The sequence below is a fragment of the Gopherus flavomarginatus genome, chromosome 4 (assembly GCF_025201925.1).
Source record: "Gopherus flavomarginatus isolate rGopFla2 chromosome 4, rGopFla2.mat.asm, whole genome shotgun sequence".
NCBI classification, from domain to species: domain Eukaryota; kingdom Metazoa; phylum Chordata; order Testudines; family Testudinidae; genus Gopherus; species Gopherus flavomarginatus.
Window position 1 is genome coordinate 200,226,097 of NC_066620.1, and position 13,771 is coordinate 200,239,867.

General features: G+C 43.0%; 1 protein-coding gene across 2 annotated transcripts in view; it reads left to right on the top strand.

Moving 5' to 3' along the window:
- MFSD2B (MFSD2 lysolipid transporter B, sphingolipid) overlaps nucleotides 1–10,767 on the top strand; it is a 59,527-nt gene extending 48,760 nt beyond the window's left edge. For both annotated transcript variants that reach the window (XM_050950794.1, XM_050950793.1), the window contains 4 exons: nucleotides 941–1,050; nucleotides 2,513–2,656; nucleotides 4,982–5,158; nucleotides 7,029–10,767. In XM_050950794.1, coding sequence (XP_050806751.1) covers nucleotides 941–1,050; nucleotides 2,513–2,656; nucleotides 4,982–5,158; nucleotides 7,029–7,086 — 489 coding nt within the window. In that variant the 3' untranslated portion in view covers nucleotides 7,087–10,767. The remainder of the gene's footprint in view (nucleotides 1–940; nucleotides 1,051–2,512; nucleotides 2,657–4,981; nucleotides 5,159–7,028) is intronic.
- The last annotated feature ends 3,004 nt before the right edge of the window (nucleotides 10,768–13,771 follow it).

Below are 13,771 nucleotides of genomic sequence, written 5' to 3' on the forward strand. Positions count from 1 at the left end.
CTGCTAGCCACTAGACCATATTGCCTCCCTAAATGTTCGTTATTTATACTTACTGTCGAGGTTTTTGAAAAAGTCACTGAAGACCAAAGTGTGCCATAGCTCCTTGTAAATCAGTAATTGATTTCACCTGTGAAATGGGTTATTTTAAATCCAGACATGACTCAAAGCCCCTTGCAGTGCCTGGGCTGTACTGGAAGTGTTCCTGTTGTTGAAAATAAAGTGGCTGACTTGTTCTGTTCTAAAATATTGTCACTTCTAGAGCCCTGCGCAGGACTATTTTTTTTAATCTCGCTCCTGTCTTGCTGTGCAATACCCGCTCCCACTCCCACCCACACCCTCATTGTTTCTTGCATTTTTATGCTGCTCCCACTCACAGAAATCTTAGACCCCGCAAATCCTGCAAGAGAGCGAGATTTTTTAAACAGTTTTTTAATATATATATTAAACAACAGAATTCAGACACAATTTTTACCACTAAAAAACCATAAATCTTGCTTAAACCATGTAAACAATACTTTAACTCTTGTTATAGTAGACATCAAATCTCTTTCTACCCCTCACTTAAATTTAAGTATTAAAACCTTTATTTAAAAAAAAGATTGTGTTTTCCCACCAATTGCCAGTCTGGGATTTTGCCCACCCATTCCCACCCACAGCAAAGTACATTTTACCCACTCCCACTATTATGGCAGTAGGTCCTGCAGGACCTATGGGATCCCAGTCCTGCTGCAGAGCTCTAGTCACTTCCTCCCTTTTGCTAAGCTAAGTAATGAACTAGGACTCTGTGGGAGCATCGTTCTCTCACAACACTGACACTTTAAGCTTTGTTGGACCATAGCAATATATAAACTGCTGTTTCACAATGCTACCTCTTCTGTGTGAACAAATATATTTTCCATTGTATGCCATATACTTTCTTGTTCTTCTTTCTCTCTCTTAGTGGATGATTCCTTTTGCGGTCATGCTGGTTACAATCCCAAATCTGGTTTTGGCTTACGTGGTGGCCTTTGTCTCTGGTCTCAGTATTGCATCATCTTTGCTGTTGCCATGGTAGGCAAATCTTATGTTTGAAGTGTGTATGCATGTGTGTATTGTGTGGAGTTCAGCATGTAAACACTCAGAATTTGGCAACAGTTACCACCCAGTGGTATCTGAGAAATCAGAGTTTTCCACTATATTTAGACTCGGAGAGATCTGTGATAACTATGTTGTAATCAGTGTCATGTGTCAACTGTTAATGTCTGGTATGTGTGTACATATGTGTAAATGTAAATGCTCTCTGATAATATTCGTAAATTAATTAGTAACCTTACATGTGTCTAGAACTCCTAAGAATAGTAAATCAATCAGTCGTTCAGACTTAGTTTTTAATAGTACTCTAGAGTTTATATTGGAAATTGCATACAAATCAATTAATACTAAACAATTAAGAATGTAGCATAGGCAGCCTGCACCAAGTTGTAGATCCCTACAAAGCAGCCCTATGATGGAGAGCAAATGGAGGAGTGTGCTATAGGGTCAGGCATAGGTGCTGACTCATGGATATTTCAGGGCTTTGACTTTAGGTCAGCAATTCTAAATCCTCTGCATCAGTGGGATAATAGGCCCTTTTAGTGTCCTAACACTGCTGCTTTGTTAATGCACTCTAGTTAGTTATATGATAGGGCTTCTCACAGATTCACAATCACCCAATATCTAACTCAGATATTTTTGTACCTTTCTACTATCATAGAATCATAGAATATCTGGGTTGGAAGGGACCTCAGGAGGTCATCTAGTCCAACCCCCTGCTCAAAGCAGGACCAACCCCAACTAAATCATCCATTTCTATTACTTTAAAAAAGAGGTAAATATTGTAACCATGCAATGTGAATAAAATTCTACCTTGGGGTTTTGTTTGCTTACTAGATTACAGCCTTGTGAACTGTTGTTGTTGTCATTCATTTCCTACTAAAACTTTTTGTCCTCCTTTCAATCAGTATAACCTATTTGACTAGCTCCCTGCAGAAGTGGTAAATCAAAACGTCATCAAACTCATTTCTGAAAGAAGGTTTTCTGCTTAGCAGTTAAATTACCCAGCAGTGTGCTGCAAATGTTTTAACAAGTGCCTCCCTCAAAAATGTTCCACCTCAGTCAGCAAATTTTGACATTCCCTGGGTAAAATATTCTACCCACTCAGTTGAACCAATGAGGGTTTGCAAAACCAAATTCCAACCTCCACTGCCCACTTTACATTTAAATGACAAAGTCCCTACCGTTACTAATTTTTGTCTGTTGACCTAGCAGTGCAGAGTTAACACCTTCTTTTCTGTTTCGGTGTTCTTTGCCATCTGACTTTCTCTGTTTTGTAATTCTCAGCCTAAATATCATGTCAAAAATAAATGATCTCGTTTGCACAATTAATTCCACAAATCAAACCTTCAAGAAAAAAGACCCTGTAAACTCTGTGGTAGAGAAGCTCAGAAACTTCTGCTTGAGACTTTTATACGCCTCTTCTCTTGCTGGTCTGCAGGTCAATGTTGCCTGATGTAGTTGATCATTTTCGCCTGCTGAATCCTCATGCAAAGGGACCTGAAACCATCTTTTATTCTTCATATGTCTTCTTTACTAAGATGTCGGCCGGGGTTGGATTAGGAATTTCTGCAGCAAGCCTGGAGTAAGTGATGTTTTATATCCACTTAGTTGCTGTATTAAAGGGCTCTGAGGTGCTATGTGGTAATTGCCTTCTCACCATTCACAAAAGGAGGGAGCTCAAAGACAGTCTGGTTGCCAGCCTGAATTTGTAATGGCCGAATCCTAAACACAAAATTGTTATCTGACAGGTCAGACTTCTGGTCACCAGGACACCTGGTGGCCTGTTAAGAACTGTTTGGTTTTAGATTGCTTTCTTTAGGTAGCCGCATGGACTTAGTGGTTTGGGCACTAAGAGTCAGGAGACCTGGGTTCTGTTCTCAGTTCTGTCTCAGGGTGTCTTTGTTATAGAATCATAGAATATTAAGGTTGGAAGAGATCTCAGGAGGTCTTTGTCAAGCCAGGCCTTAAAAACCTCTAAGGATGTAGATTCAACCACCTTCCTAGGTTGACCTTGAGCAAGTCAATTCTTTGGCCCTCTGTTTCCCCTCCCACTATTTGTCTAGTCTGTTTAGATTTTATTTTATTTTGAATGAAAAATAGCATTTTTTTCTAGGGAAAGCAGACCATGCCTTTTAAAGTTTTCATGTCATTGAAACCCCAATATCCAATGGAAAAATTTCAACCAGCCAGATTAATGTCACAAGTCACTTTTTTCAAATAGATTGGTAGAGCCAGTGTAATTAACCCACTATTTCTGAAATGTTCTTGAAAAGTGGAGTTTTGTGACCTTACAGTACCTCCCCTCCACGCTGACCTTGACTTTGCACCATAGAGGTCACATTATGTAGAGCAGGAGATCAAGTCCCCATTGACAGTTGTGATTTAACTGTGTCTTCTGCGACTGCTACTCCAGTTTAAGACTGGAGAACCAAAATGAGAAGAAGTTGGGATGTGGTAGCTCCCATGTAGACTGCACTGCGAACCACTTGTCAGTTCTTATCTGTCAACAAGCTGTTATGAATTTGCAGCAGATGCTGCAGTGCTTTTTTTGCCTCAGGAAAACAAGTCTCTGTGTTTTAGTGACTACGTACGGAGAGCTCATAACTAACAGAATTACTGTCAACTGATTAACGCTACTTCACTTCAGTTAGCGAGCTCCCAGCAGTTTACCATCTGCTGGAGTCCAGAGCTGACATTTATGGGAGAGCATAGGAGGCAGTTTGATGGAATATGGGTAATAATTTTTCATAGGTGCATGTTCAGGATGAAACAGAATAATTCTACAAGTTGGCACTGAACAGCTCAGGGCATCAGTAATTGTAATACTATGCACACCTCTGGCCCTGATTGAGCCTATCACATAAGTACATGCTTAACTTTAAGCATAAGAGCAATCCTTTCCCTGTTCAGCAAAGCTCTGAAGCACGTCCTTAGCTTTAAGGAGGTAAGAACTTCTGTTGATGCCAGTGGTGCTACTCACCTTCTTTTAAAGTTAAGCACGTGCTTAAGAGTTTTGTTGAGTAGGGATAGGATTCACTTATCAGACAAGCTCCCCTATATAGAGACTTGGCAGAAATCAATTTTTATTTTTTTATAATTCTGATGGATAAGATCAATATTTATTTTAAGCATTTTTTCAATTTTTATCTATTTAAATTTTCACAATGGCTCAAAATTATGGGTTTTAAATTTTTATTTTATTTTTATCTATTTAAATGTTCACAGTTGTGGGAAATTATGGGGGGAGATCAGACAATTATTTAATAACAATAGATGTTGAGATTCAAAAAGCTAAAGCTTTATAACCATTAAAACACAAATTGTCAACATCACGTCAAAATATACAAAATAGATCTCCTTAAATCAAACTCTATTAAGTTCTCAAGGAGCATTTTTTCTTACTTTGCCTCCGTGTACATTTTGATTATTGTCAATGGAAATATTTTTTCCTCAGTTTGTGTGTGTACAGTGAAATCGACATTTATCAATAAAAATCTAATCCTTCCAAGCCTAGCTATATAGGATTTCATTTCACTGTTGTCCCTCTTTGTTAATAATTAAGTCTGTACAGTAGTAAGAACAGCATGTAATTCCGTGCTTTGACTGCATAAAGGTAATGAAATTATTTCAGAGAAGGCACAAAGACAAGGAGTGGAAGAAAGGTGGGGAAAGGGCTGAAACCCGCTCCCATTGAAATCAGTGACAAATTTCATGTTGGTAACCATAGGATTGACTCCCCTCCTACCAAAGGGAGCAGATAAGATATAAAAAGAGGAAGTGTAAGAAGAAATTGGAGCAGCCGTTCAGTTGGTGGTGGAAGGGCAGGAGATTGGGGAAAGCCCTTAATGTGACCAAGTGCCTGTTAGGTAGGGGAATAACAGCAGTATCTGTATGTGTGTTTTCATAGGTTTGCCGGTTATAAACCAGGGATGTGCAGGCAATCCAGCACTGTGATCCTCACACTGAAAATCCTGATTGGGGCAGTCCCTGCTATTCTCATTGTTATAGGCTTATCCATACTCCTCTTCTATCCAATCACTGAAAAAAGTCGAAAAGAAACTGAATTTGCACTCGAGCTGTTAAGGTAGGTTTGACTCAGCAGCAAAGTGCAATAATATCAGAGCAGCCTCTCTTACAGGATTCCAGGATTCAGGGTGGGGGAAGTTATTAACTACTATCATAGTTTTGGGTTTGTTTTACGTTTTTAAAATTCTGTAAATTAGCAGAACATTACATTTTTCTAGTACAGGGGTTCTCAAACTTGGAGTCAGAGCCATCAGCCTCTATTCCAAACCCCGCTTTGCCTCCAGCATTTATAATGGTGTTAAATATATTTTAAAGTGTTTTTAATGTATAAGGGGGGTCACACTCAGAGGCTTGTTACGTGAAAGGAATCACCAATACAGAAGTTTGAGAACTACTGTTCTAGTGTCTTAGCTTTGATGCAGAGTCCTTGTGCATGCATCCGACAAAGTGGGTATTTACCCACTGTGGCAAACTCAGGACAATTAGCTTCCAGGAGAAGGGTAGTAATTAGTCCCAGATGGGTTAAAAGGCCTCTCCCTATCCATTGAGTGGAGATAGCCATGGAAAAATAAGGTTCAGCTGGAACAGGGGTTACCAGGGAACTGATTAGCTTCAGCTGGTCCCAATTGCTGGGGACCTTTTTAAACCCTCCCTGGCAGGGAAGCAAGGAGGGGAGTGAGAGAAGTAGAGGAGCTGCTACAGGACTCTGAAACTCTTCCTGCAAGGAAGATTGCACTCTCCCCAGAAGGAGAGAAAAACAGAGCAAGGGACTGACTGAGAAAGGATCAGCAGACCCTGTGTGACTGGGAAGGATTTTTGCTTTGCCCAAGCCTGTGGCTCCAAGGCAACAAGGGACTGAGCCAGTAGAGGAGAAGCAGGTACTTTGCCACACCATGAAAGCTCATGCTCCAAAAGTCTTTTAGTCTATAAGGTGCCACAGGACTCTTTGCTGCTTGTGTATATAGGGTGTCTTTGTAAGAGATTACTTCTGTTTTGCTTCCCAAAGTTATCTGCAAATTTAAATGATACAAAATAATGCACAGAAATCACATAATGCACTGGCCTTCCATGGGTGAAGCATAGCATAGCACAGCACCATTATACTAAAGTTTAAGCTTGGACATGGAGAATATTGTACCCAGCAGAAACCAGAAGAGGATATTTCTTAGGTCATTTTTAATTATATTCTCCTTAGCTATCTGCAAATGGGAAAAATGTGACTTTTTTTTTTCTTTCTGGTGTGTAAAGAAGGTCTGAAGTCTTGTGGTAGGGTGAGGTTAAGCATTTGTTCTGCATGTTTTTTACATTCATTCATATCTTCTTTTCCTTTTCTTTTCTTCCTGGAAGACTCCTGGTCCAGCTAAAAAAAAATAGGTCAAATATCAAGGGTGAGGGGCGTAAACCTACAGCCATCATTTAGCATATTTAAGACAATATTAAGTAATTAAAATATACTGTAGAACAATCCCCCCTATCTGGATGATGGATTAGGTAATATAACATAATTAGGGGGGAAGGATAGCTCAGTGGTTTGAGCATTAGCCTGCTAAACCCAGGGTTGTGAGTTCAATCCTTGAGGGGGCTATTTAGGGATCTGGGGCAAAATCCATAGATGGCCCTGTTAGTGAAGGCAAGGGGCTGGACTCAATGACCTTTCAGGGTTTAGATAGGTATATCTCCATGTATTGTTATTTAATAGGTCTTTGCTGTTTCTCCTTTGTATGATCTTAAAATACCAGATGTGGAAATTTGATCAAGACATTATAACAAACATAGCTTGCTAGTAGTTCTCACCTTCTCTCTCTCTTTATTATTCAAGGTTGCTAAATTGTAACCTATAAGTTTAGCTACAAAAATAACAGTAAAATAACAGCCAGCAGGGAAAAACAGGAATCTCTTCACCTATGTTCCTCTCTGCCCTTTTACAGAAGGGGTCATCGGAGCACTGACAACCTTTCCAAAAATGAAGAGGATACTTGGATATGAAAATTCAGGGAGAAGTGTCTTTTCAAACCGAAGTCTGACCTCCGATTCCAAAGCACTGTACTTGGGGGGGAGGAAGGAAGGGAAAGTCTTCTGAGGTATCCCACGTAAGTTTTATTAGAGGATACAGGAAGCACCAGTACACAAAAGTGCAAAGAGCTCTGTTACATTAAGGGTAAGGATCTGATTTAGACTAACAAAATAGGAAGATTCTGAGGACAGCCAATAAGGTACCTTAAGGGGATTATCACAGTTCATAAGTATGTAAACTTCATCCAGTGTTCTGATGCCCTTAAAATGGTGTTAGAAAGATTCAGTAGGTGGCACTCTTCCCTCTAGTCAGTGCTGAACCAGAGCCCCAGCGCTGTACTGAGGATAACCTGCTTCTGAAGATGCTGTGTTCTGTATGAGACATAAAACCAAAGTCCTGCAATCACTAAATTTCTTTTGGAACTGTTGGCAAGATCCAGGGGTGTTTAAACATGGTGTCCTGGCCAAACTTTAACTCAGGAGATTACATTCTTCTGACCTAAATTGTCCTTGTAGCCTCTGTTGGATACAGGATTCTTCATCACTTTTTTCTAAACTGTTTGCTGCACATTTGCTACGTGTCACTCTAGAAGTGTCTGCACTTTGGTGGCTGATGGACGTGATCCTTGTGTATAGTTTGTTCAAGTTTGTAAAGCCCTTAGGGATTCTGAGGATGAAATGTGCTATAAACATGTAAGATTTAGTGCTCCTTTTTGAGTTCCAACAAGCCCTGGATGCGGTTGGTAACAGAACCGCATGTTGAAAACGTTCTCACAAATAACTACTCCAAATCTGATTTTAATGTGACTTTATTTGGGAGCGTTAAGTCAAACTTTTATATTAATAGAGGCCTACATTTTCAAGAGTGATTGACTAGTGGTCTGGGGTACCTCAGTTTTTGAGTGCCCTCTTGACACTTCAGAGTTCCCAGTTGTCAAAGTGTGGGTGCTCTGCCCTTTCTAAAAATCAGGCCCACTTCAGGTAGCTCATGTTGGAGCACCCAAAACCGCTAGTCACTTCTGGAAATTTAGTCCCTACAGTTTTGTGTTTTAGTTGTGTGAGGCACACATTTCCACATACAGAATGCTGGCCTGCATCTATTGAGAGCTGCAGCAGTGCTACAAATTCTTAGCATATATGTAGCAATTTAGAATAATGAGCCTGGACTGGTTATCTAGTTGGTGCCTTTTTGAGCCACGGTGCTTTAGAAGCATTAATCAAAGCCTCACCACACCCCTGTAAGGGGTACATACTATTGTGCACATCATTCAGGGAGAGAAACTGACCTACAGAGATTAAGAGCTAATTCAGCTCCCATTGGAGTCAATGGGAGTTGGATTAGGCTGTAAGTGATTTGCTCAAGGTCATCCAGCAATTTAGTGATGATACGGAGACTAGATTCCAGGAAGCCTTTTACTGAAAGACACTGTGAAGTGAAATTAATGCATTCACTGGGGTCTTTTGTTTCTTTTAGTAGTAGAAGGTTCTCAGTCCAGTTTAAAATCTAATGCCTGATTTAGCGAACCATCTCCATTTAGTAAAGCACTTAAGCATCTGCTTAAGTCCTATTGACTTTAATGAGACTTAAACACATGGTTAAATGCTTGTTGACTAAGGATGGCCTTAACCACATGTATAAGAGTTTTGGTGAATTGAAGCCAAAATCTGCTTTTGGTTTAGGTCATGGACAGCAGCGGCGCCAGGGTTTTTGGCGCCCTAGGTGGGGGTCCTCCCGCGCTCCTGGTCGTTGGTGGCAATTCTGCAGCGGGGGGGGGGGGCCCTTCCGCACTCCCTGTCTTCGGGGAACTTCGGCGGTGAGTCCTGGAGCGAGTGAAGGACCCGCTGCAGAATTGCTGCCGAAGACCCAGAGCGCGGCAGGACCCCCTGCCACTGAATTGCCGTCACGGGCAGCAAAATGCCACCTCCTCAAATCCTGGCATCCTAGGCGACTGCCTAGGTCGCCTAAATGAAAGCACCGGCCCTGGTCATGGACAAAACAGGAAGTATCTGTATACTGGTGGCATTTATCTTTGAAAGACTACAAATCATAAGCAGCTTTGTCAATTTGGAGTCTGATAGAATTTGAAACCAAGAGATATTATATTCTAAAATATGAGTTTTCTGTTATGCAAGTAATATTACACAGCAGCGAAACTGTAGAAAACAAACAAGTTGGAAGTGCCAATCTATACCTGTAGGTAATTTTGGTGTCTTTAAATATTCCACTTTTAAAACAACAAAAAGTACTAGTAAAAGCCAGGTTGCCCATTCAATTTAACTTTTTGCAATGCAAATGTTACTAGCTAGAGCAAGGGCGGGCAAAATTTTTGGCCTGAGGGCTGCATCGGGTTTCTGAAATTGTATGGAGGGCTGGTTAGGGGAGGCTACTCGCCCCCTGACAGCCCTCTGGGATTCCTGCCCCATCCAACCCCCCCTGTTCCCTGACAGCCCCCAGAACCCCCTCCCCTGACTGCCCCCTGCCGTCCCATCCAAGCCCTCCTCTCATTCCTGACCCCCCCCCCAAGACCCCTGGCCCATCCAACCACCCCTTCTCCCTGTCCCCTGATCAGCCCTGGAACCCCTACCCCGACTGCCCCCTGCTGCCCCATCCAATCCCACCTCTCCTTCCTGACTGTCCCCTGGGGACCCCTGCCCCCATTGGACCCCTGCCCCCATTCAACCACCCTGTTCCCTGCCCTCTGACTGCCCTGACCCCCATCCACACCCCCACCCCTGACCACCACCCCAAACTCCTCTGCCCTCTATCCACCCTCCCTGCCCCCATACCGCGCCACCCAGAGCACCACGACAGGCAGCCGCGCTGCCCAGCTGGAGCCAGCCAGCCACGCCACCACAAAGCACAGAGACCGGGTCAGGCTGCAGCTCTGCAGCTGTGCTGCTTCAGGAGCTCGCAGCCCCACCACCCAGAGCATTGCACCGGTGGTGGGGCGAGGTGAGGCTGTGGGGGAGGAGGAACAACAGGGATGGGGCTGGGGGCTAGTCTCCTGGGGCAGGAGCTAAGGGGCCAGGCAGAAGGGTCCTGTGCCCACCTCTGAGCTAGAGAGCTAGCTCCTCAGTTGCTATAAATCCATAGTTTCAGGTCAATGGAACTACATCCATTTATACAAGCTAAGGACCTAGCTTGGTGGGGTTTTTAATAAAAGGGTAGCTGAAACTGCAGACAGTGTTTGATTAGACATTTTTAAGGTTGCATCTCTGTCATGGAGATTATGGATTCCGTGACCTCCATGACTTCTGCAGCAACCAATGTGGCTGGCTCCAGGGCTGCCTGAGGAGATCAGGCATCCCCTGGGATGCTGGGACAGTTTGGGTATGGGAGGGGGCTCAGGGCTGGGCAGGGGGTTGGAGTGTGGGGCAGTGCTTACCTTGGGGGGAAGGAGGGTGGGCCAGCACATCCCTGCAGCTCCTAGGCAGAGGGGCCAGAGGGCTCCATGCGCTGCCCACACTCAGTCACTGCCCCCGCAGCTCCCGGCCAATGAGTCCTGGGCCTTGCGCCACCCCCCCCCCCACATCTCCTGCCAACACCAGCAGGGGACCCGGGCTGAGTGCTGCCACCTGGCCTTCCCCCCCAGCACCAGAGGGGGTCCCGGGCCATGAACTGCCACCCACCTTGCCCCCAGCACCAGTGTGGGGTCCTGGGCCTCATGCTGCTACACACCTCCCTCTCAGCACCAGCAGAGCTTCTGGGCTACCCCCCCCAGCACCTGCCACGCCCCTGGACTGTGCCCCCCCCACCCGAGCACCTGCAGCCTTCCAGCCCAAGTTTTAGTTAGGGATATATAGTACAAATAATGGACGGTCATGGGCCATGAATTTTTGTTTACTGCCTGTGACCTGTCCATGACTTTTACTAAAAATACCCACGACTAAAACATAGCCTTGGACATTTTTTAACTTGACTATGGCCTGTGCAATGTATACTATATCAGCTGTGCAACTGGGTTTACAGACTTCAGCCCTATGCAATGTGAGCTTTGAGTTATAAAACCGCACCTTACCTCTGCTTCTGGCAAGAAATTTTTCAGGGTTTCTAATGGAAATACAAATAGTCCTGACCTTGCATATGACAGTATTTAATGAATATCGTCAAAGTATGGCAGGAATCTTTGTAGATAAAACATATAACTATATTTTTATAATTTGAATAGTGCTGAGTTATTTTGTCATATTAATTATCAAAGTTGTATTTTTGTTCATAACATGAATGTATTTTTCTAAGGTTTAAAGAAAGCACTAATGATGGATTTGGAGAAGGAAGCAGGATAGGGATTTTTTGTATCTTTTCTCAAGGCTTTCCGTTTGCACTGTGAAAGAATGAATTCCTTTTTTATCTTCTAGCAATTTTTTAAAAACTAAGCACAATCATTGTCTATACCCTAAACGTGTCAGAAAGAATCGGATCTCTGTATTATGTGTGCATATTAAATATTTACACTAAGTACAATTCGGATTGAGTAATAATTCTCTCTCTGCTATAGCTGAACCTTAGAGATAAGGCTGCTAACACAGTTCCATATTCAGTCCATGATGTGTGCAGGTATTTCCATTTGTTTTTTCCATTCATACAAGAGCAGAATTTGAGTGCAGTTGGGCAAACACGGGGCCCCAATTTTGCAGCCATAGACCTTCTTGCTTGGGAGCTCTTTCGGGACCATTGGGCCCATAGTTTATTTCAGAATCTAAATCCTAATCTCCTTTTGGATTTGCCTTTATGGGTTTTGCATCCATAAAGTTCAGAAATATGTAAGTCTCCTTGGGAAACTGCTGTTGAGGGAAGCTCTTGAGTCCCTGAGTGAATGACACTTGTACAGTAATTTGAAACAAATGCTCAGTTTCTGAAGGACAAAATAGTACAGATCAGTGATTTCCAAGCTTTTCAGGCAACAGAATCCGTTATATTACAGCTCTCACTGTGCCAGTGCGTTGCTATCTGACAGGTTTAGAGGGATATTAATTGTCTAACAGTTTTTGTTTGAAGTGTAATCTTATAACCAGGTTCTCCCAACCATACTACAAACAACACCGTCCCCCTGCCAGTTAGAGTTGGAGTCCAATCCTGCCCCCATTGGAGCTGGTGAAAATCTGGTGTTGATTTTAGTGGGAGCAGGAACAGGCTTGGCTTATTAAATTGTGCATGCTCTTACTTAGCCCCGCTCCAAACCTCCGTCCTATCAGCTCCAGAATTTGGAGGGCCCCAAGCTCCACTGTGGGTTAGAGTGTGTACAGCTGAATGGGAAACAAGCACTAAGGGTGCACTACGGCCCAGCATTCAAACAGGAAAAGGAGAGCCTAGAGAACCAGAGACAAAAGCCTGAAGCACCTATGTTTGTATGTTTATAAGTGACTGGGATAGACCAAGTGAAGCGGGTCTGTATGTAAAGCCTTGCGTAGTCTGAGGCTTTCTGGATCCAGTCTGTAGTGATTGATGCAGGTTCCCTACTGATTTTGTACATCCCTACCCCGATACAACGCGACCTGATATAACACGAATTCGGATATAACATGGTAAAGCAGTGCTCCGGGGGAGGGGGCAGGCTGCACACTCCGGCTGATCAAAGCAAGTTCGATATAATGCAATTTCACTATAACACGGTAAGATTTTTTGGCTCCCAAGGACAGCATTATATTGGGATAGAGGTGTGTTTGTGAGCTGCCTCAGATAATAAACACCCCCTTAGTGGTGGAGAAATGGTGATTTAACTTTGATCAAACAACTCCTTTCAACTTTATATATTTTTTTCTGATATTGAAAAAACATTTCTGGCTTGTTCACATTCCACCAAAGCCCATGAGGCTCTTTGCAAACATCATGAATTCCTGAGCTTTGGTTTTCCTTGACAGTGAACCGATGCTTGTTAGCAACCCAAGCATCCCCTCGTCACGGGCTGCAGGAGGAGGAGTGTTTATTTTGCTTTACAGAGAAGTCACTAAAATGTCCACTGTTGCAATGGAAACTGGGAGTTGCACTGTTGCATTACCCATAGGAAGAATTCCCAGATGTAAGTCCCAGCTCACATTTGTGTGTCAAATGTCTTTCACTTTGGAAAACTGATGCACTCCTCAAGACAGGCAGATCAATGGAGTTCATGTAATTGGTGGGATGCAAGTTTCGTATTTTCATATATTCTGCTCCAAGATTCCAGTGCTTCATTATGAGCTTTTTGTTTTTTCTTGTTTGAAAGAACATGTTTCAGATACTTTGACAGCATGCGCTATATATCTCTTATGTCTATACAGGTAATATAGGTATAGTATATGTTCATAATATATAAAAGGAGAACTTTCATATTGGTTCACACAAGTCCATATATCATCTTGCATTGAATCCAGTGCGTAAGACACACACTATTTGCATCACCTGTTGCCTGTTTAGATGGCATATTAAACACATATGGCCAAGAGATGAATGAGGTAGACAAAAAGGCTATGTCTACACTTGCATGCTTCCCTAGGTATTGTCCATGTACTCCAGCGCATGAACTCTGTACCCATACTAAATATCCTCATATGCTGAGTTGGGCACAGGCACATACTGTCCACGCTACCCCTTTTTAGTATGTGACAATAGTACTACCTTTTCAGGGGCAGTATCCCAGAGTCCTATGTGTTACAGGAGACACAATGGGAACCACCTTGT